This window comes from Loxodonta africana, chromosome 20 (assembly GCF_030014295.1).
Source record: "Loxodonta africana isolate mLoxAfr1 chromosome 20, mLoxAfr1.hap2, whole genome shotgun sequence".
NCBI classification, from domain to species: domain Eukaryota; kingdom Metazoa; phylum Chordata; class Mammalia; order Proboscidea; family Elephantidae; genus Loxodonta; species Loxodonta africana.
In genome coordinates this window covers 71,686,034-71,708,520 of record NC_087361.1, presented here as the reverse complement: position 1 = coordinate 71,708,520, position 22,487 = coordinate 71,686,034, and the positions used below count along the sequence as shown (strand labels likewise).

The window sequence follows — 22,487 nt, the reverse complement described above, 5'->3', positions numbered from 1 at the left end:
CTCCCAAGAAAGGTGTTCACTCACCTGGAGAAAGGGCAAAAAGAGGTGTGCTCCAGGACCCAAGTCATTGAAATGTGGATCCCAGGTTTTTGGGAGAAAGAAGGAAGTTGGGACCGGACAGAGTAGGTAGTGAAAAGGACACTGATGGTCTTGTAGTCAGCTGACCTGAGGTCTAATCTCATGTTCTACCAACTAAAATCAGTACCCATCCATCCACCCATCCACCCATCCACCCCCCGCCCCCTCACCCGTCCACCCGTCCACCCGTCCGTCCATCCGTCCATCCATTTGTTTATTGCTGGCTCTACCACTTACTAGTTGTTTGACTTAGGCAATCTTCTTAATCTCTCCGAACCTCAGTTTCTTCATTTACATTATGGAGACAACGATACCTATGTACAAGATTCCTTTTTTCATTTTATTTATTTACCTTTATTGGTGCAAGGTCTTGAAAGAAATTGAAATTATATATATAAAGCACCTCATAGAGCACCTATATGTAGTAGGTGCTTAATAAATGCTGTGAGAACTAAATGGAATTATAAAACAACATACAGGAAAGCACCTAGCACATATTAGGAACTCAACACGTGTTGACTCTTTCCTGTATTTGTTTTAGTTTCCTAGTGCTGCTGTAACAAAAATACCACAAATGGGTGGTTTTAAGGAGCAGAAATTTATTGTCTCACAGTTTGGGAGGCTAGAAGTCCAAATTCAGGATGTCGCAGGGCTATTCTCTGTCTGCTCTAGAAGAAGATCATTTTGTCTCTTTTCAGCTTTTGGCAGCCCTGGGTATTCCTTGGCTTACAGATGGATCTTTACATGGCCTCTTCACCTGTGTTTATGTCGCTCTCTGTGTCTTTTCTCCCTTTTTTTAAGACAGTACTCAGAAAGGATTAGGTTTAGGACTCACCCTACTCTGGTACGAAGTCATTAACATAAAAATTGAAAAACCTGTTTCCAAACAGGGTCACATTCACAGGTATAGGGGTTAGGACTTCAACATATCTTTCTTGGGGGACACAACTCAATCTATAACAGTAGAAGTGTTGTGGAACAGAGGGAGGCTCAAATATTCTAAAGGGCATAGGCGCAGTCTACTGAACGAACCTGAAGGGGGAATTTCCTTGAGTGTGCTATGGGATGCCAGGCCTGTGCCTCACCCCAAACTCAGCAACAGCATGCTCTAGAGTCAAGGGACATGTGTGTCTCTCCCAGGTGAGATCCTTACAATGGAAAATGACGTTCCAAGGCTGTCACCTGGGGGAAGGCTTAAGGCAGAGGAAGGAAGGAAAGGGGAGTGGAAGGAGCTGGTTTGCTGAGGCTGGACTCCCTAGAGATCTCTGGGGGAATCTGTGGACTCCCCCAGTGGGGGGAAGTAAGAGGGGGTGCCCCAGAACGAACAACTTCTCCAGGAGGCTTTTAAGTGTCCATGGTACCCTCAGTGATCTGGGTCCACCCCAGCGACCTCTGGGAAAATAGTAGGTTTATGGCATCTGATCCATCCCTTTCCAGGGCTACTTGGGAAGGACAGATGGAAGGATAAGATAACCAGCAAACTTCCCCAACTTCACCTCAAATAAGGACCTTACACACAGTTCTAAGTAAAACAAAGCAAGTTTTAATGTTACCTCCTATCACCTTTATATCCATTTTGGGAAGAAGAGGAAGATCTTTGGCCTAGGGAGGGATAAGGAGTTTCAGCTTTCAACCAACTCAAGGAAAAATAGAAAACAAAATGGTCCTGCAACCACTAAAGACACAGAATCAGCAGTTACAAATCATCCTCGGTGGGGGGTGGGGGGGGGGAAGGCACCAAGCCAAGACGGCTTTACTGGTGACTTCTACTAAACATTCAAGGAACAGATAATTCCTTTTGACATAAGCCTTCCAGAGACTGGAAGAGGGAGCTGCCCCAGCTCATTTTATGAGGCTAGCAAATGTTTGATATCCAAAATTATTTTATTATTGGCCTGGGGAACAGCTGAGAATGGTAAGGACATCCTAGAGATGAAGAAAGAAAACACACGGGCCCCTCCTACTCAGTAATGTATGAATGCAAACATGTGAAACAAAATATTTACCAAATCCAGCACTGTATAAAAAAGATAATCCCAAGAATGTAAAATGAATTTAACAGGGGAAAATTGATTAGTATAGTTTACTTCATTACAGAATAAAGGCAAAATCTGTCAATAATCTAATAGACCCACAGAAACCATTTGACAAAATTCACATTCATTCTTGTGAGAACTCTTAACAAACTAGGAATAGAAAGAAACTTTCTGAATCTTATAAATGGCATCTATGAAAAACCTACAATAAATAGCACACCTAATGTTGAAAACATCCCCTCTCAGATCCAGAACAAGGAAAAGATGCCCACTCTTACCACGTGTATTCACCATGGTAGTGAAGGTTTCAGCTAGCGCAGTTGGCAAGAAAAATGAAAAAACCAAAGATGTAAGGCTTAGAATAAAAGAAACAATACTTATTTATGCAGGTGATCTGATTGCCTGCATAGACAACTCTGCAGGATCTGCAGAATAATTGTTGAAATTAATAAGAGAGTTGGAAAAATTGCTGGACACTAAATCAATACATAAAAGGCAATGGCAACAATTCATTTAAAATTTTAATTTTTACTCTGTTAACCCAGAACTAAAATCATTCCTGAAGCCAACTCTTCAGACAAAGATTAGACTGGACTATAAGACATAAAATGATACTTGTGAAGAGAGTGCTTCTTAGCTCAAGTAGATACAGGAGACTAAATGGGCAGCTCCTGTCTGGAGGCGAGATGAGAAGGCAGAAGGGGACAGGAGCTGGTTGAATGGGCACCAGAAGCCCAGAGTGGAAAGGGGGAGTGTGCTGTCACATGTAGGGTAGGGATTACAACTAGGGTCACGTAACACTACGTGTATAAATTTTGGTATGAGAAATTAACTTGAGCTGTAAACTTTCACCTAAAGCACAATTTATATATATATATATACATACATCTTTGAGTAAACCCTGGTGGCATAGTGGTTAAGAGCTATGGCTGCTAACCAAAAGGTCAGCAGTTCAAATCCACCAGGCACTCCCTAGAATCCCTATGGGGCCTATGGGGCAGTTCTACTCTGCCTGTAGGGTCGCTGTAAGTAGGAATCGACTCAAGGGCAAAAGTTTTTTTTTTTTTTTTTAAATGTTCCTGAAGTCTTCTTAAAATCAAACAATAGCTTAGCTTAACTAGTACAGAATGTCTCCCTTGAGCATTGTGCTCTTTCAAGATCTATGTATATGGGATCGAATAGACAGCAGCAACTCAAAAGATTAGATAGGAAACTTAATGGACAGTGAGTTTATGTTAATGGAGGAAGAACAACTCAGAAAATGAGGGTGAGAATGGTGGTACAACTTGAAGAATGTAACCAATGTCACTGAATTTTATTTGTAGAAACTGTTGAATTGTTGTACGTCTTGTGTATATTCTCAACAACAACAAAATAAATGAAATTTTTAAAAATTAAAAAAAAATTTAATTTTTAAAAAGGATAAAATTTATAACAGCAATCAAAAATATCTAGTAGTGAGTCTAAGAAAAGATGTATAAGAACTTTAAGAAGAAAATAATAAAATGTCATTAAAATGTATTTCAGGAGACACGGTTAAATAAGAAAATACATCATATTTTAAGATAGAGAGACTCAATATTGTTAAGATGTCAGTTCTCCCGAAATTGACTTGTAGATTCAATAATGCAGTTCTAACAACCTAAACGGCATTTTTAATGGAATTTGACAGGATGATTCTAACATGTATATGAGAAAATGACGGACTAGGAATAGTCAAAACATTCCTGATAGAAGAACATAGTAGGAGGGTTTGCCATATTAGATATCGACTTATTATAAAACTTTAGTAATTAAGACAGTGAATTACTGGGCTAGGGTTAGAAAATAGATCAATGGAACAGAAAGGCATCCATGTACCTGTGGAAACTTGATTTATTTCAGAGCTGTGTCTTAATTTCCTGTGGCTGGCATAATGAACTGGGCTGGCATAATGAACTGGGCGCTTAAGACAACGGACACTTATTCTCTGGAGCTCTGGCAGTCACGAGTACAACGTCAGCGCTGGCAGGGCCACTCTCCCCGCAGAGGCTCTGAGGGGATCCAACCTTCACCTCTCAGACTTGCTGGTGGCTCTTGCCAATCCCTGCTTCTGTTTTCACACTGACTCCTCCTCCGGGTCTCTAGTTCTCCCCTTCTTCCGTGTTTTATAAGGATACTCGTTATTGGATTTGGGGCCTATCTGGGTAATTCAAAATAATCTCATCTTAAGACCCTTAGCTTAATTACATTTGCAAAGAATCCAAATAAGGTCACATGCACAGATTTGAAGGATTTGGGCGTGAATATACCTTTTGGGGAAGCATCATTCAATTCACTACAGATGACATTACAGGTTAGTATGAAAAGAATAGATGACTCAATAAATGGTGCTGGGACAACTAGTTATCCAAAAGGAAAAAAAGTAAAATTGGATCCTATCTCATAGAATACTCAAAAGCCAATTTAAGAAGAATTAAAGACTTAAAGGAAAAAGAAAAAAATTATAAAACTTTTAGACAACAACATAGGAAAATATCCTTCTGACCCCAGGCGAGAGAATGATTCATTAAACAAGGGACAGAAAGCACAAGTCATAAAGGATAAGATTAATAAATCCAACCACATTAAAAGACACTAAAGAGAAAGAAAAGCCAAGCCACAAACCAGAGAAGACGTGGCCAAATTTGTAACCACCAAGGGACTGGTGTTCAGAATATATGAAGAACTCCCACGTTTCGATAAAGAGACAACACGATAGAAAAATGGGCGAGAGACACAGACGGACTCCTCACAAAAGAACAAATACAAATGGCATACAGACATATGAAAAGATGCTGAAACTAATGAGTAATTTGGGAAATGCAAGCTTAAATCACAATGAGATACCACTTTATACCTCTCAGATTGATATGGAGTTTGTGGTCTAGTAATGGCAAGGGTGGGTACAGTGGAAACCCTACTAGTGGGAGGAAAAACTTTATCTACGTAAGGTTCAAAACCAGGCAAAACCAAACAGCACCTTGTCTAGAAATGCACACAGAACTGGTAAAACCATGAGGAAACAAGCAACCAAAAGCTAGCTAGAGGAGTATGAGGCAGGAGGGGCACACGTCAGGAAGATACTGGGAATGTTCTGCTTCCTTATCTTGATGAGGGCTTCACAGGAGTTCCTGAGCACATACATTCTAAACAATCTTTTGTGCATCTGATATATTTTGTAGTTAAAACAAAATAGAAATAATGGAGAGTTTCAGCTCTCGCTACTCCAGGTAGGGTATGGCACACTGGGAAGTGGGGGTGGGAGCATGGAGCATGCTGGCAGCCTGTGGGCCCACAGGAGAGCTGGGTCCCCCCACCCAATCAGTAATGTGTGTTGGGGGGCTGTTCCTGGGGTTCCAGCCTGTGTAACAGACCAGTAGGTACATGCTATGAACGTGTTCTTATATCAAGTCATCTCAGAGAGGTGGCTAGAGGGACCTCTTCTTTATGGGAGTGCCTGAGGGTGTTTCCTAGGAAGTGACCCATGAGCTGACTCTCTAAGGGTGACTAGTAGTAACCTGTCAGGGAAGAGGAGGAACAGGTGAAGCAGGTGACAAGCCCGGGATGGAGAGGTGCTAACCAAGGGTATGTCTGTGTGGGGACTCCTGAAGAGTCCACTGGGCACATGTCACCACACAGGGCATGTGTGCATCCCATGGGGGTTTTCTGGCAGTAGCCTGGAGCAAAGGGAAGGGGAGGGTACTGGTCACCAGAACGTGACAGAGGCTGCGGGAGCCACCAAAGGAAAAGCCTGAAGAGACTGTCACATGGGCCAGGACAGTGCTCAGGCAGTCCTGGCCTCAGTATTCAGGTGGGCATTGAGGCAATAGTTGGACGGGGGAGTGGGTATTGTTCTGGGAGATCTATCCATGGGGCCACGATCATAGCCACTAGATTTGAAGCCTGAACAAGGCACCCATGCCAGAAAAGGGACAGTCCAGAGTAGGGTCACTGGGAGCCATGTAGGAAAGGGACCTGTTCTATCCACTGGGTCAACAAAAGGGACCAGGGAAGAACTGTACCTGGACCCACGCCTAGGGACTCTGGATTCCAGAACTGCCTGGGCAGCTTTTAAAGATCTCAGGACAAATGTGACCCCACTGAGGGACCTTCTTTGGCCACACTATGTAAAGTAGTCCCCCCACCCCCATCCACTCACTCTCTAGCCGCATCCATTACTGTTGGGAGTTAGCTGATTTGTACATTTGGTCATTGTCTATCTCCTCTAGACCCCCCCGAACAAAGCCCATGGCTGTCGAGTCGATTCCAACTCATAGCGACCCTATTAGGATGTAAGCCCCAGGAAAGCAGAGCCCTGGCATAGGGAGATGCTAGTGTATGTGAAGTGACTCAGCAGCAGAAGGCAGGCTCAGGAGCCACATGGAGCCCAGAGCCCAGGCGGAGTCAGAAGTGCCTTGGTCTGGGCACAAATGGGTTTTAGGGTGTTGTTATCGTTCCTGCCTCAGACAGGATTTGTTCAGAGAATGGGGGTGGTCCTGGGCCAGCAGGGTGATGGCAGATGCCTGGGGTCCCAGAGGTGGAGCTGGCATGCCTGAGGTTCACGCTGATGGCAGGGTAACAGGCCACTGAAGTGGGGTGGGAATGACAGAGATAAGGCCAGGTGAGGAAGCAGCTGGGAGTTCTTAAGCAAGGGAAGTGATGAGATTCCATCCCTAATTTAGGGAGAGATTCATGTGTTCCTAGTGTGGAGGCTGGACTGGAGGAGGGAGGGGCAGAAGCAGGGAGGCCCTTAGAAGACTGGTCCAGGTGAGGGGACCAGTGAAGCAGGGACCAGAGTTTGGAGAGGAGCAGGGTGTTAAGATTTGAGGGGGCCAGAGACAGGCCGTGGGCAGCACTTTCCTGAGGATAAAACTAGCACAGGTGCTTGGGGGGACTTTGCTATTTGGACATCCTGTGAGTTGGAATTGATAGCGAATTTTTTTTTTTTTTTGTGGACAGGGTTATTCTGCTAAAATAAAAGTTAAGCAATTTGCTAAATACTTGATTATCCAGCTTATAATTTAAGCTCACAGAAGGTAGAGAAAGCCCTGAGAAGGGCAGGGGGAGGGAAAGAGTGCTCACTGCGCTTTAGCTAACTGTGAACAACAGCTTTATACTCACTACTTCACTTAGTCCTCATAGCCACCCTGAGAGGGAGTGGCTACCCTGTCTGACAGGTGTGGAGAACAAGGTTCTGTTTCCTTGCCTAAAGTCACACCGTGAGTATGTGGTAGGGCCGAAAGTTAACCCTGTGCCTGTCTGGGGCTCAGGCACTCCCCCATATGGAAACTGCCACCCAGACTCAGTGCTAAACAAGGCGCTGTGGTCGTGAAGCGGTAGATCTGCTTCCAGGTTGAGACCTTGGAGGAAGGGAGCGTGGTGCTCCCGACTGAAGAAAGGCAGATTTTACAAGACCCAGGAAGAGGCAGGGCATAGAATGGGAAAGGCGTTCTTACAGGGATCTGGTGCCAGCTGTACTCAGGTGAGGGGCCACATCACCTCCCTCTCTCCCCACCTGTCGCCATCCCCAGGCTTAGGGTGGGTGATGACAGGCTGGGCCATGAGGTTATGTGCAGATTTTCTTAAAATAGAATGATCAAGATGCAAACCAAAACTGCAAGGAACATTTCAGGACCCTGGGTATAAATGCTCGCCAGCTTCCAGCGTCCCCAACATGAGGCTCTGGCCCACCTTGGCCCAGTTAGGCACTGGTTCTGGACTCAGAACTGGGTTAGTCTTCAGTTTAAATACCTGCACATGAGGATAATTGTTCCTGCCTCCTCTGGCTAAGGTGAGAAGCAGGTGCCGTAGGCATTTTTAAAGGGGCTAGTACAGAATTGGAGCCCCGGTGGCCCAGTGGTTAAGAGCTCAGCTGCTAACCAAAAGGTTGGCTGTTCGAATCTGCCAGCCTCTCCTTGGAAACCCCGTGGGGCAGAGTTACTCTGTCTTACAGGGTCACTGAGTTGGAATCCACTCGACGGCAACCGGTTTTTTGTTTGAGTTAGTACAGAATTTAGGTCAAAGGTCCCTGGGTGGGGCAAACAGTTAACATGCTTGGTTAAAAAATTGGAAGTTCGAGTCCACCCAGAGGTGCCTCGAAATAAAGTCCTGGTGATCTAGTTCAGAAAACTCAGCCATTGAAAACCCTGTGGAGCACAGTTCTGCTCTTAGACACATAGGGTCACCTTGATTCAGAGTTGACTCCAAGGCAACTTATTTTAAGTGGTCTTACATTTTAACGCTGAGATTAATGCAGGCCAAGTCCTTAGGGTAGAGACAAGCTCATCTCTGTTGCCATCTAGTGTAGATCCTGGGAATAACACTTGGCACAGAAGCCAGCAGGACAAATTCTCCAAAGGCTTCTGAGCCAAAGAAGAACGTGTCTGGTCAGGGCTGTGCCCCGGATGCAGTCACCTGGGCCCTGGGAGCTGCCCACTGGGCTGTGGACTCCTCGAGGTGATACCTGGCGCGGGCCTTGCACACACCACCTTCTCACCTAGCTCTGACCTGTGTGTACTTTTAAGCCACCCTCCCCTCTTGGTCCCCCAACTTCCCCAAGGCAGCTTCTGAGCCAACAGTGTGCTTACTAGCCTCCGGAAGTCACCACACCTGGGGAGGCGGTGCAAACCAAGAGGTTTATTTTGCAAGTGAGAGAGGCAGCCCAGGAGACCTGGAAAAGAGGATCCCCGGGCTGAGCAGAAAGCCTAATCGGGAAGACCGCGGAGAGGCCTGCAGGAGTTAGATAACAGCTCCCAGGGAAAGCTGGTGGGACAGACTGTAGCGGGGTCCTGGGCCCTGGCCTCGGGGCTGGGGCTGAAGAGGTCTGGGACTCAATTCCAGGTACAGCATTGGCAGGAGGGGCTGAACACCAGGCCTGCTGGGCAGTTCTGCAGGAACAGCCGCCTGCCCGCACAGCTGTAGTAGCTGGACCGCTCCTGAGGGGCGGGGTAGAGGCCATCAGCTTTGCCCTGGCAGAAGGCGTCTTCTCCAGGGCTGGGCCCACTCTCAGGTTTAGAGGGCTGGTCTGGTGTGGGAACTTCAGGCTCCGTGGGGCCTGAAGGCACGTATGGGAGGCCTGTGAAGACAATGAAGATTCAACCAAAGGTCCCCAAGACAGAGCCTGAATGCACAGGCCAAGCACGGGCACCAACCATAGGCAGGGGGCAGCCCCACACCCCACATCCTACAGGCAGAGCACAGACAGGCAGCCCAGGCAGAAAACAACCTGATGACAGCCATGCCTATAGCCGGAGCACAGCTCAGCAGAAAACGCCTGGGCTACTTGTGTAACGGAGTCCCTGGGTGGTGTAAATGGTTTAGCACTCAGCTGCTGTCCCAAAGGTTGGAAATTCAAGTCCACCCAGAGGGACCTCAGAAGGAAGGCCTGGTGATCTATTTCCGAAAATTTAGCCATTGAAAACCTATGGAGCACAGTTCTACTCTGATACACATGTGGTTGCCATGAATCAGAATCGACTGGATGGCAACTGGTTTGGTACTCATGTAATGGGCAGAGAACAGCCAATCAATAGCCATATGCCATCAGCAAAGCCCAGCCATATACTAGCAAGGGACGTGGGAACCCCAACCATAGGCCAGGTCAGGCTTTCTCCCTGAAGAGAGGAGCAGCTGCTGCTCCCGGGCTGAGGGCCCTCTGGAGGAAGCCCTGGTTACAACACCCTAGGCAGGCATTGCTAGAGCCAGCAAAAGGGAAGAGGAGGGTGAGAAAAGAATATTTCAACAGCTTCCTCAGCTCCTGGGGTTGGATGAAATTTGGGAAATCCCAGTACTGAGGCAAAGTCAGTTCCTCAGAAGGACCCAGGACCTGTGGCTTGAGGGAGAGACTTCATACCACACCCCCAACTTCTGCCTCTGACCCTGGACCCCTTACTCACTCAGTTCCTGCCTCAGCGTCTGGATAAGTGGGTGTGGGCCCTGGTTGCAGAAGGAGCCTGTGAAGTCGTCCAAGTCCAGTGTCCAGACCATGGCCCCACCCAGGCCCTTCTGCTTCAGATAGCTGACCTATTGGGGGTAGGTGAAGGGTATGAGAAGGAGCCAGTAAGTCCAACCAGCCCAGCCCAGCGTCCTGCTTCCTCATCGGGATGGGAGCCTTTTATCTCCAGCACCCCCAGGCCCATGAGTTTTAGGGGCTTCTGAAGACAAGCCTCGGCTGGGATTCTGGATAGTTGAGTCTTTGATCCCTGTGGGCACCAGTCACTTGAGAATCCCCTTTGTCCTGGCATAAGCCTGGGGCAGGGGTGAGGCTGAAGGTGGAGGGGTGGGGAATGGATGGGTGTGTGCATCTCCCTAGGCTGGAAGCCTTAACCTCTCAGCCTCTTCTGGGCTAAGCTGCTGTGTTTGGAGTTCTGTCTGCTGGTTGTATTGAGTTCAATTACCATAGGGAATGACTACGCCTCCCAAAAGATCTGAATCAAGTTTTGCTTCCCTGTCTTCACGTCTTCATCCTCTACAAGGGCCTTCTCTCCTCCGCCAGATGCTAAGGCTTCCTGAGGGTATGGCTCTTCGTCACCCCAGATCAGGCTTCTCTGTTTCCTGACCTGGCCAGGGGGCCATGGTACTCCCGTCAGGATTGGTACGGGGGCTGGAGGGTAGGAGTGATCTAGAATCTTTGCCCCCAACCTCCGTCTCCCGATACCTCCCCTTCTGTGCCTGCCCTCCTTCAGAGTTCCAGCTGCGCAGGCTACACCTTGTCCTCAAGGTCCATCCTCCATTTTCCTCTCCGCCATGTCTTTGCTTGGGCAGTTTCCTCCCCAGAATGCCCTACCCACCTTCTCTGCTTTAAGACTCATCTCAAACACCTTTTCATTGTGGCTCCTTCCCCATCTCCCCCATCAAGCTCCTCCTCGGTTCTCCCAGGGCATTTTGTCTGCACTTCTAGAAGAAACTACCGCTGTCAGCCCTACAGGATAACCAATGTGGGATACACCAATAAACAAATGCAGCATCTCTCTTCTCATGGGGGACAAAGACATGGAACCCAGTAATGCACTAAAGCCACATATATTGGGCAGGAGGAGAGGAGCATACAAGTGAATCAAAAGGTCTATCATTTGGACATGCACCAAATGTTGCCAATGGGCTGAATAAAATGCTGTGTCTCCCCATACATATTTCTCCTATTCATATGGCTAAAATTTGTGTTTAATGAAATACAAATACTTTCAAAAGCGTTACTGAATATAGAACAATTTTTGCCATTACGTCTTTTCTGAATCAATAGTGGCAAATGTACAAATGCTATCATATGGGGATCTGGCTATTGCGGTGTTTAGAAGGAGACTCATTCTTGAAAAGGTTCTGAATGCTGTCATTTGATGTTATTGACAGGCCTTGGGCCTGCCTGGGACCACCTCCCTGCCAGCAGGGCTGGGCCTCACCTTAGTTTTGAAGCTTTCCACATCATCGAAACCCACCCACTGGTTGCCCTGGAAGGCGTAGGGCACCTTCTGGTCCTGGATCCTGAGTTTGGTGGCCACCTTCCAGGAGCAGACCTGTAGGAAAAGAGGGTCAGTACTGGGGAAGAGGAGGGAAGCACCTGGCCAGGAGGAGACCAGGAACTGAAAAACACCTGTCTGAGGGCGCCAGGAGAGCTCAGACAGGTGCCCTAGACCCTAGATTCAGCTTGAGGCATCTGGGCTTAAGGATAAATCCAAGACAACAGGGATGGCATGGAAATCACCATCTCTGGCATCTTCACTCAGAAACCACAGGAGAAGGAGTCCTTGTCCCTCTCAGGCAGCCCCTGCCCTCCACGTAACTCAGGGCAGCTGTGGGTATTTCCTACCTCGTAGTAAGCCAGCACTCCTCCATCCTTGGTGAAGGGGCCGGGTGTCCCAGGCCCTGTGGCTGGGGCTCCCACTCCAGTGTTTGATGAGGAAGCCAGGGTAAAAGTCCGTCCGTAGGTGGGCATGCCGAGGATCAGTTTGTGGGCAGGGGCCCCCATCTGCAGCCGGTATCGCACGGCAAAGTCCTGGTGGAAGAGGAGTGGCAGGGTTAATTTTCTTTGCCATCAGTCTGATTCTGGCTGCCCAAGACTGAGGGCCCCAGAGGCAGAGCAAGGAGGGCAGAGAGAGCTTCAAGGGTCTTTATTGATGTTCTAACCTTTCTCCATCTTCTTTAGATTCTTAGATCCTCTATCCTAGTGAGAGAAACCACATGGCACTATAGCCAAGAGCATGGGCTTTGGAGTCAGACAGCTCTTCACCAAACAAATGTTCACCGATGGCCTACTCTGTGCCAGGCACTGTCCTAGATGCTTGAGATGCATCAGTAAAGAAAGCAGACAGAGATCCCTGCCCACAAAGGGCTTACTCAGCAACTATATAACCTCGTTGAGCCTTAAATTAAGTGTCCTGTCTATAAAATGGAAGTAAAAGTAGAGTTGGTTCTCATTATTTGCAACACTTATATTCTATAAAGTTGAAGCAAAAACTAAATTAGTAAATCCTGAACCATTTCTTCTAGGGGAAATACAGGGTTCTGTATGAGTTAATGAGTTAACTAAAGAGTACCTGGCTCACTGGCCCAGAAAGGTGCATTTTATTCATCAAAGTGCCACAGAAGTCAAAGATGTCCTACCCTAGCTGACACACAGAGACATAGCCCCCAAATTAAAAAAGCACCTTAATTTAGGGCTTTTTGTAGTGGTGTTGGTTGTTGTTTGTTTGTTTTTGTTTTAAGAAAGAGAAAGAATATGGTAATTTCTGGCTTAAAGAAACAAACAAAAAAACAGTTGCCATGGAGTTGATTCTGACTCACGGTGACCCCATATGTCACATAGTAAAACTGTTCCATAGGGTTTTCTTGTCTGTAATCTTTATGGAAGCAGATCTCCAGGCCTTTCTTCTGTGGCACTGCTGGGTGGATTCAAACTACCAATCTTTAGGTGGAGTGCAAACCCTCTGTGTCACCTGAGACCTCAGCTCAGCACAGTCTAAAATGAAGTCTGCCATTTCCAGGGGCTTGCAGGGGGTAGTTCTGCCCTGAGTGACATCCCCTAAGTTGTTATCAATTTCATAAAGTTTCCACTCCCAGGGAGCACCCTCCAGAAGTTCAAGCAGCCAGGGAGCAAAAGTATGCCTGCTGTGTTGACGAAAACATGGCGAGGGTGGGGGAGCGTGACAGAAACAGGAGCCATTTTGGCTGGAAACTCAAGCTCAAAGAGGGCTCCCAGTCAGACATCGTTTGGTGTCATTAGACTGGCTTATTGTGTCTAATACAGGGTTGCGACGAGTTGGAGTCGACTCGCTGGCAGTGGGTTTGGTTTTTTGGTTTTAAAATTAGCCAAGATGCTATGCAGAAGTGAGGTTTCCCCTCAGCAGTGGCATGGAGTGGAAAAGAAAACAAGCAAGCAAGCAAAGAAATGGAAGTCATCAGGTTTCTGGGTGCCCTGCTTGGTTTCCCTGCATTTCTGTTCCATGAGAGCCTAAAAGCTCAGAAGGGCCACCCAACAGGGCCTGATGGCTGGGGGCCCATCTCACCCTCTCACCACTCACCACGTTGTGTTCCACACTGCTCTCTCCCTGCCTCCTGTAGAGAGGGCTGTTATGCCCTGTGATCTTGTCCCAAGAGCCGTGGAAGTCATAGGCCATGAGGTTGATAAAATCCAGGTTCCTGCAGGAGGCATGGAAAAAGGGGGTGAGGGGCCCCACTTTCAAGGCTAGGAGAACAGGGGAGGCCCTCTTCACCCCAACCTCCCCCCCACAGTGGCTTTGTAGAGGGCGACATGGACACCATTCCCCCACCCTCCATTATCAAGGCCACTGTCATTCAAACAGTGAGGTTGGCAGCTCCTGTGCCCTCAGCTCCTCAGGCCCCATCCCACTCAGGAAACCTAGTGCTATTTTGCTACTGTGGAGGGAAACCTAGCTCAGTGTTTCTCAGACTTTAGTGTGGGAATCTCATTAAAATGTAGGTAATGACTCTGGAGGCCTGGGGTGGGGCCTGAGAGTCTGCATTTCCAACAGGCTCCCAGGTGGTGTGGGTGCTGTGGGTCCCCAAACCACACTTTGAGGAGCAAGGTCTGGATGGATTATTGCCTTGGAGATGCTAGGGGCTTCACTCCTTCCCCTCCCTGAGTGTTCTCATTTTAAGAGTGAGTTCCCAAGGAAGGATCCCAAAGATCCCAGAGAAGGAATCTGGGATGTGGTATCACAGAACGGTGAGCCTTCTTGGATCTGCTGCTAGAAGGTGGGGCTTTCCCAAAGTGCTACCTTGCAGGTGACCACCTGCTCTGCTCCCAGGGAACCTCAGCCTAGCCTCAGCCTCTCCCAGCCCAGACAACATCTGGTGAGACTCACTGAGCAATTTTGTCCACCTCGTATCCGGCGTCCACAAAGACTCGCCCTGCAGGGACAGCTGCACTCAGGAGGAGCCGCTGCTTCCCTGAGCTCTGGGCTTCCTGCTGGAAGGTGTGGCCCAGCTCCTGCAGGACAGCTCAGAGTGAACGCAGACGCAGGGGCCAGGAACCCATGAGTCCAGGTAGATGTTCTTCCTCAAGAGTCTGAAAACTGATCCCGGGCCTGCCTGTGCTACGCACATACACGTAGCTGCCCACCTTGGGGGCAGACCAATGTCCACGCATCATGTGGGGCCACAGCTCTGATCCCCTGGCGAACTGGGTGGCCCCTTCCCCATCCAGCCATACCTGCACCAGCACTGTGAAGTGCTGCTTGTCTGAGGCGGGGCTTCCCCGGCTTCCTGGGTATTCCCAGTCAAGGTCAAGGCCATCAAAGTCATATTTGCGCAGAAACTTGACGACCGAGTTGATAAAGGTCTGACGGTTGTTGGCTGTAGCCACCATATTCGTGAACCTGTTGGGTGGTGAAGGGGCGTGTGGGCCCGCCTTGGGCAGACTGGAGACCACCGACTCCCTCAGAGGCAAGCTAGAAACAACTCAGGATAGGGGTGCTGGTGTCTAGGCCAGGAGGGCTGCTCCGGAGACTGCTGAGATATTTGCTGGTGAGTTTTGAGTCTGGCTAAGGAAAAGGGACAATTTAGAAGTTCTTCCTGCCCCCGAACATTGCTGTCATGAAGAACACCAGGCTCACTAGTAGTTCTGCTTCTCAAAATTCCCCCAGAGGCCGACCACCACGCCCCCGCTCAGAGAGCTGCCTTCCCCAGAACCAGAGCCTGCTGTCGCCCTGGCATGAAGGTTTGAAAAAGAAAAGGAGCCAGTCTCGAAGAGGAAGAGAGAAGTGCGGCAATGTCAGCGGAGAGCAGGATGTACGGGGGGCCGGCTGTTCTGCTTCCCTGGCACGTTAACCATCCTTCGAAATCGTTTTCTAGGGCGCTTTGTGCTGCCGCCTTAGCTAGACCAGAGCAGTTCCAAATCCCCAAGCTGCCCGCCCCTCCTTCCTCAGTCCCTATAACCCTGGCCATCTTGGGGTTTCAAGCTTTTTATAGAGTCACTCTATCTCAATTTGCATAGCAGCTGGGGTCCATGTGCCTAGGGACCCCGAGCTAAGAACCCCTACATTCCCATGAAAAATCTGTAGATAAGCATCATTTGGGGAGATGAATCATCAGATTCTCCTATTTTGGGAGCTTTCATCAGATTCTCAAAAGGGGACATGATCCAAAAAAGCTTTAGAAAGACTGAGTTAGAGCTTTGGGAACCATAACATCTGGGTTTTCTAGGAAAATTCTGATTTCGAATATTCTTTTTCATTATCTTCATAAATTGTCAAAATGTCCCAGAAATGCCAATATTTTGGCATTCAAACTCAGTTTCACAGACTGCCTTTTACACCCAGAAGTGGAACAAAATTGTTTCTCAGGCAAGACATTCTGTTTCAGTGCTCAGAAAATACAGACACTACGTGTAGCTGGGATTAGTCGGGACTCCTCCCTCCTCTCCCCTGGTACACCATTCCATGGAGGAAGAGACTAAGGCCTGGAAAGAGGTCAGAACTTTGCACTGCATTTAGGTCTCGTTCCTCTGGGAAGGCTGGGTCCATAGCAGCCTGGAGCTAGCCTACCCCTTTAGCCTCTGGATGGGGCATCCAAGAACCCAGAGTCCAGGCTGCCTTCCTACCCCCTCACCCTGGCCACACCTCAGCCTGGCCCCGGACTCTCTGACCGGGGCTTTCTCACACCAGTGTACTGGGTCCCCACCCAGCCGGCCTTGCCACAGTCAACTCACTTCTGAGTGCCAAAGCTCCAACCCCCAATGGCCAGCAGGGTCTTCAGCTTGGGGTTCCTGGGAAAGACAAGAGATGCACCAGAATTTACCCAGCCAGCTCCCAAGGACTCACTCACTGACTGGGAGAGTAAGGGGCTGAAAAGTGCCTTGGCAGGGCTGATGGGGTGGAGGTGGGTGAGGGATGGAAGGTATGCATAAATCCCTAGAAGCCCTGTAGGGAGCACTCTGGGGGAAACTCTAGATGAGGAAGGAAAAGACATGTTCCTGCCTTCAAAGACCTGACAGTCTGGCTGGGGAGACACAGCATGAGCACATACATACACAGAGAATTCGGGAAGAGAGAGATCGGGGCACGCAGTCAGAGAGGCTTTGTGAAGGTGGCGATAGGACTCAAGCTGAAGGAGGGATAGATTTTAGGAGGAGGAAGGGCATTACCAGCAGAGGGAACAGTTTCATAACCCTGATCCCAATTAGACCGAAACTGGAAGGGTCCTTAAGAATCCACTAATCTGTTAAGGGTGGTGGAACGATTTTGGAACAGGATAGCTAGAATCGTTGTACATCGTGAAGAACGTAAGTTACTGAATTGTACTCAGTAATTGTTGAGACAGCATATCTCTTTCACGTAAGGATAGGAAAGATCAGAGAGGGGATGCAACTTGCCAAAAGCCACACAGTGGGTCTGCGGTGGGATTGCTGGGCTGGGGAAGGTTTCTGGCTCTGAAAAGAGATGCCCTTCCTCAACACCTTCCCAGCCCCTGCAGCAGCTCACATCTTCTTCATTCCATTGAAGTCCTTGTAGAGAGTCTCGTCATTCCACTCGATGACGCTGACCTGGTGGTTGTCCATGCCAGCAAAGGCATAGATGATGTGGGTGCACAGGTTGGGGTCCACATCCTTGGGCAGAAAGCGAGCCGCACCCCCTCTGTACTGGGCCCAGTTGGTGAAGTAGCAGATCAGTTTTGAAGCAGAGACTGGCCAGTGGAGCAAAGGAGAGAAATGGCGGTTAGATGGCCGGCTGGGGAACCGTGCCCTTGGGTGCGGGGTGTTGAAATAAGTCAAGGGATCTGACAGTTGGAAGTGAGTTTTGTTTTTGTTTGGGCAGCACCTTGCAGTTAACAGTGACTTTTCTGAGGCCAGCCTTGTTATCCTCAGGACACCTGCGAGTGAAGGTTAGTTAAACTGCAAATGAACAAAGTGGCAGAGAGGAGGTCCCAGTTATGGGCTCCAGTTTATATTTCTTATGTCTTACTTGAGGGTTTACGTGGAATTGTTATTCCTGGTAGAGAATCTGTGTTTATTAATGTCACCGCTAACGTTCTAGTAAAAAGCTAATTTAGGAAAGGCAGCTTATCTCCGGTATCCCCTAGGGTGTGTGAGAAGACTCTGTTCCCAGTAGGAGTTGCCCAAGAATGGTCAGCGCTGTGCTGGGTGGACCAGGACACCAGAAAGCAAGAAAGCTGGTCTTCATTCTTGCATCTGCCAAAAATGACTTTGGGCTCATCTCTTCTTCAACCTCGGCCCCAGAGTTTGCATCTGAAAACAACTGCGCGGTTGGTCTCTGAGGTCTCTTCCAGCCTCGCACTCTATGACGGTGCAGCTTGTACATCAGGGGCTTGGTGGAGTGGTCAGTTTGGACTGGAGTGTGTCTGTTGCAGGTGTCTGGACCCTGGACTTCCCTCTGCTCTCTCCTCCCTTTGCTAGACTGGGGGGAGGGTGAGAGGGGAGTACAAAATGCCTACAAGAGGGAGTGTCGGAAGACACAGAATCTGCCTCCACTGGAACCCAGGAGCATGGAGGGCTGAGGCTCCCCTGGGCACGTGACTGGTTCCTGGGGCAAGAGTCGGGGCTCTTGCATGTCCCCGGCCCTAACCAGAGGCCACTTAGGAGTGGAGCTTGCTGGTGAGGGCTGGAAGTGCAGCCTGCGGTGATATAGATGGAGGATTGGTGAACTCCGCAAAGCAAAGGAAAGAAGGAAGGGATTAACCTAGAGAACACATCCCCAGGAGCATCTAGGGAGGAACCTGGGGGCTCTTTTTACTTCCTATTTTATCATATCAAATATCACATGTAGATTTTTGTATTACAGAGTCAATAAAGTGTGGTGGTTAAGAGCAAGGACTGTGGAGTTTCAATACTTGGGTTGAAATCCCAACTCTGACTTAGTTTCCTCCTCTGTAAAATGGGGATAATCATTGTACCTACCTCATAGGGTTGTTGTGTGGACTAAGAATTAACATATGTCAAACACTTAGAGAGTGCCTGGCACAGGTAAACTCTGTTCTGAGTGCTTTACACGTTCTAACTCTTTAAAAAAAAAAAAAAAAAAAAACCAAAGCCAAACCTGTTGCTGTGGAATCAATTGTGACTCATGGCGACCCTATATGACAGAGTAGAAGTGCCCCATAGGGTTCCCAAGGAGCGTGTGGTAGATTCAAACTGCTGACCTTTTGGTTAGCAGCTGTAGCGCTTAACCACTACGCCACCAGGGTTTCCTTCTTAATCATTACTCTACTTCAATAAAGCCCAGAAAACATAGAAGCCATCAACCTCTCTCTCTTCCCTACGTTTGCTACTTCTGTGGCCCCCAGGCTGTTCCCTCCAGAGAGACCGAGAAGGGGAATGTGTATCCATTTGCCTCAGGATGGAGGTCTAAAGGGCTAGCATTCCCAGGGCAGCTGACACACAGGAAGCCTGTGGAATGGGAAGGGAATCTGGGAGTCGAAGGAGCTGATGATGCAAAGAGACAAAAAGGAGCCCTTCCTGCCTCTTCCAAGGTCCGCACCCAATCAGCGCTGCAGATACAGGGGCTAATGTGTTCCCCTCGCAGAGCTAAGGGGTCGGAGACTTGGAGCGGAACAAGGCTTAGGCTCTTTACCTCCGGGAGTCCCTGGGTGGTGCAAACGGTTAACACTCTCTTCCGCTAACTGAAAGGTGGGAGGTTTGAGTATACCTAGAGGTGCCTTGAAAGAAAGGTCTGTAATCTACTTCTGAAAAGTCAGCCACTGAAAAGCCTATGGAGCACAGTTCTACTGTGACACGCGTGGGGCTGTAGTGAGTCAGAATTGACTCCGCAGAAACTGGTCCTTACCTCCAGTAGCTCAGAGTCTGATGGACGAGAGACAGAGAACAATAATGGAAAACACGATGATATGTACCACAAATGTGCCTAAGTATGAAGAAAGCACAGAGATGGGAGCAACCTACCTCAGGAAAGACCCAAGGGAGGCTGACATTTAAGCTGACCCGGCTGACATGCAAGGGTTTGGCTAGTGCGCAAGGAGGCAAGAACCTCTAAAGAGGCTGTTAGGGGGATGAGGACATGTGCAGGGGGTTGAGCTTTGGAGGAAAGTCCCCACCGACACCCGGCAGGAGCTCTCCATGTATGTGTACGTGTGCAGATGTGTGCACGTGTGTGCTCACATATGTGTACATGTGTGGGTGTGTGTACGGGTGCAGGTGTGTGCACGTGTGTGTGCATGCACACGTGAACCCTGCAGTAAGGCTTAGGGGGTGTGTAGCAGAGCTCAGGAAAGGGGCTGGGAGGAATCAAGCATGGGTTTTGAGAAAATGGCCACTTACCGCCTTGGATCGTCAGCAGAACTATCAAACCTGAACAACACAAGAGAGAAGGCAGAGGGTTAAGACGTCATTCTCACTAGCCCAGGCCCCTTAGCTTATTGAAATGCAGGAGAGAGGTAGTTTCAGGGTGGTTTCATGCAAATATCTCCCTCACACACTCAGGAGGGACCTAGGTGGACACTGTGCCCGCCCTTCACCCTGGCCTGGACTGGTCCCTGAAGTTGACCGACCCTCTCTAGAGGGTCAGTGGAGAGTATTGTGGAATTAGGAAGATGAGAAAAATTCTGACTTGTGACATGTTCAGAAAGAAAGCTTCCCTTCTGAAACAAGGAGAAAACCTGCCCTAGGGCTGGAAAGCACCATTTGGGAGGACTGGGCTGGGAGACCACAGAATGCCTCTGCTCCTCACTCTGCTTTGGCCTGCTTTCCTGCCACACACCCCAGAAGCTGCTTGTGCCACCAGCATCTTTGAAGGCCCACAACTCAAGGCTCCTGGAATGGAGAGGGGGTAGGGCAAGGGGAAAGAACAAAGCAGGACTGATTTTCTGAGGTCTGATGGGCAGGGCTGGCTGGAGGAGAGGAAGAAGTTGGCCATGGAGGGTGGGGGCATGACCCAGGCCGTTAACACCAGCATTCTGAGCCCCTACTATGTGCTGGGTACTTCACGTAGGTCGTCTCATTTCCTGCCCCCAGCAGTGTGCTGAGAGGAAAGGATTATTCTCTCCATTTCACAGTGTGGGAAGCCTGGCGCTCCGTGGTGCTTAGCTGCTTGCCCAAGGCTCCCAGGGATTACGTGGTGGAGCCAGGCTTAGAACCTGGCCTGTCTGACTACAGAGGCAAGAGCTGGACCTCCTGCCCCTCAGCATTTTGTAACCCTATGATCTTTATGATCTTTGTTGTTGGAGGGAGTTAAGTTAAAGAACCCTAAAATCCTGAGGGCCCTGAGAAGGGGCAGAGGGAGGGTCTGAGGGTGACAGCCTGGACTGAGGACCTCTGGGCTCAGGCTGGACCTCTGTGGGAGGAAGGGGTCTGGAGTGGAGCTGACGGGAAGATGGGAACTCTAAAGTGCAGCAGAGGCTCTGACAATTCCCCACCCACCCCCCCACACCCAGCCCTGCCACTTTGGGCTCAGCAGAGCTCCTTGAAAGAGATTCATTTCCCCTTTCTGATGATCTGGGATGTTCCTGTTTACCAACAAAAACCTGTAGGAAAATTTGGGAGGACCCCAGGGTGGATGGCTCCCAGGCTGCCCCCTTGCACGAAGACCCACAGGCACTGAGGTTGAGGCAGAACTCTTGGTGGTGGACACTTATTGACTAAGGCCAAAAGTAAGGACCTACGGACATAGAGAAGACAAAAACACCCAGTGCAGGAGGGGTCACTGTCCCTGGGATTCCAGAACAGAAGGAAGAAAAGTCACTTCAGCCCACTGAGGAAGAAGTCTTCCCTTGCTCTAGAAAGGTCCTGGCAGGGAGGGGTGAATTGAAGTTCTCCTGAGCCCTCCTGCTTATTCTGCTTTCCAGGGGATGTCCCCATGCCCCCTACCACACTGCTTCCAAGGCCCAGCCCCCTCTCCCTAGCAATGCCCACTCACCAGCCCAGGCCACGGGTCTCGCCATGATGCTGGCTCAACAGCAGACTCCCTCCAGATGCAACCAGCTCTCCAGGACTTGCTCTTTTATCTGGCCACTCTGTCCCACCCCAACTGGGAGTGTTGAAATCAGTAGGGCAGAGGGAGGAGAGAGGAAGAGACAGAAGGGTAGTGTGGAAGGGGGCTGTCCAGTGGCACGGATTGGGCAAACCTGACACAATGGCCTTTAGCAATTCTTGTTTCTCTGGAACAATCACAGAGCATAAACTGGGCTCTTGGTGTTGCCAAACTGGGAAGTAAAGAGAGGAAAGTGGGACTTGTTTCTAAACCTTCTACTGAATAGCATGACTCTGGTTTTCTCTGCTTGGGTTGAGAAGGACCATGAGCAGCCCCAGACTTAATGGGACTTTGCAGGAAGAGAAATGACTCAAGAGCCAGGACAACTGGACAGCCAGGTTCCAGGCCATTTCTCTTGCTTCTCCACTACCCTCTCTGGAGCTCAGTTTTCCCATCCGTAAGATCTTTGATGGATGGTCTTACCCATGATGATGATGTTGGACCTCTATATGATAGTCATATTTTTAAAATACATAATGATAAACAGTGACCAGGAGTTTAGTTCCCCACGTGTCTGTCAGTTTGTCATACTGTGGGGGCTTGTGTGTTGCTGTGATGCTGGAAGCTATGTCACCGGTATTCAGATACCAGCAGGGTCATCCATGGAGGACAGGTTTCAGCTGAGCTTCCAGACTAAGACAGATTAGGAAGAAGGACCCGGCAGTCTACTTCTGAAAAGCATTAGCCAGTGAAAACCTTAGAAATAGCAGCAGAACATTGTCTGATACAGTGCTGGAAGATGAGCCTCCCAGGTAGGAAGGCACTCAAAAGATGACTGGGGAAGAGCTGCCTCCTCAAAGTAGAGTCGACCTTAATGACATGGATGGAGTAAAGCTTTCGGAACCTTCATTTACTGATGTGGCATGACTCAAAATGAGAAGAAACAGCTGCAAACATC

At 49.0% G+C, this 22,487-nt stretch overlaps 1 protein-coding gene across 1 annotated transcript; it reads right to left on the bottom strand.

The window, feature by feature from the left end:
• Positions 1-8,751: 8,751 nt before the first annotated feature.
• Positions 8,752-21,578, bottom strand: CHIT1 (chitinase 1). The gene is made up of 11 exons (XM_010590224.3): positions 21,476-21,578; positions 19,882-19,911; positions 17,072-17,273; positions 16,300-16,356; positions 14,803-14,968; positions 14,456-14,580; positions 13,652-13,769; positions 11,941-12,126; positions 11,534-11,647; positions 10,031-10,157; positions 8,752-9,210 (listed from the first exon to the last, which is right to left on the bottom strand). Exons 1-11 carry the CDS (start codon positions 21,498-21,500, stop codon positions 8,966-8,968), a joined length of 1,395 nt encoding a protein of 464 aa, XP_010588526.1. The 5' UTR covers positions 21,501-21,578; the 3' UTR covers positions 8,752-8,965.
• Positions 21,579-22,487: the final 909 nt, after the last annotated feature.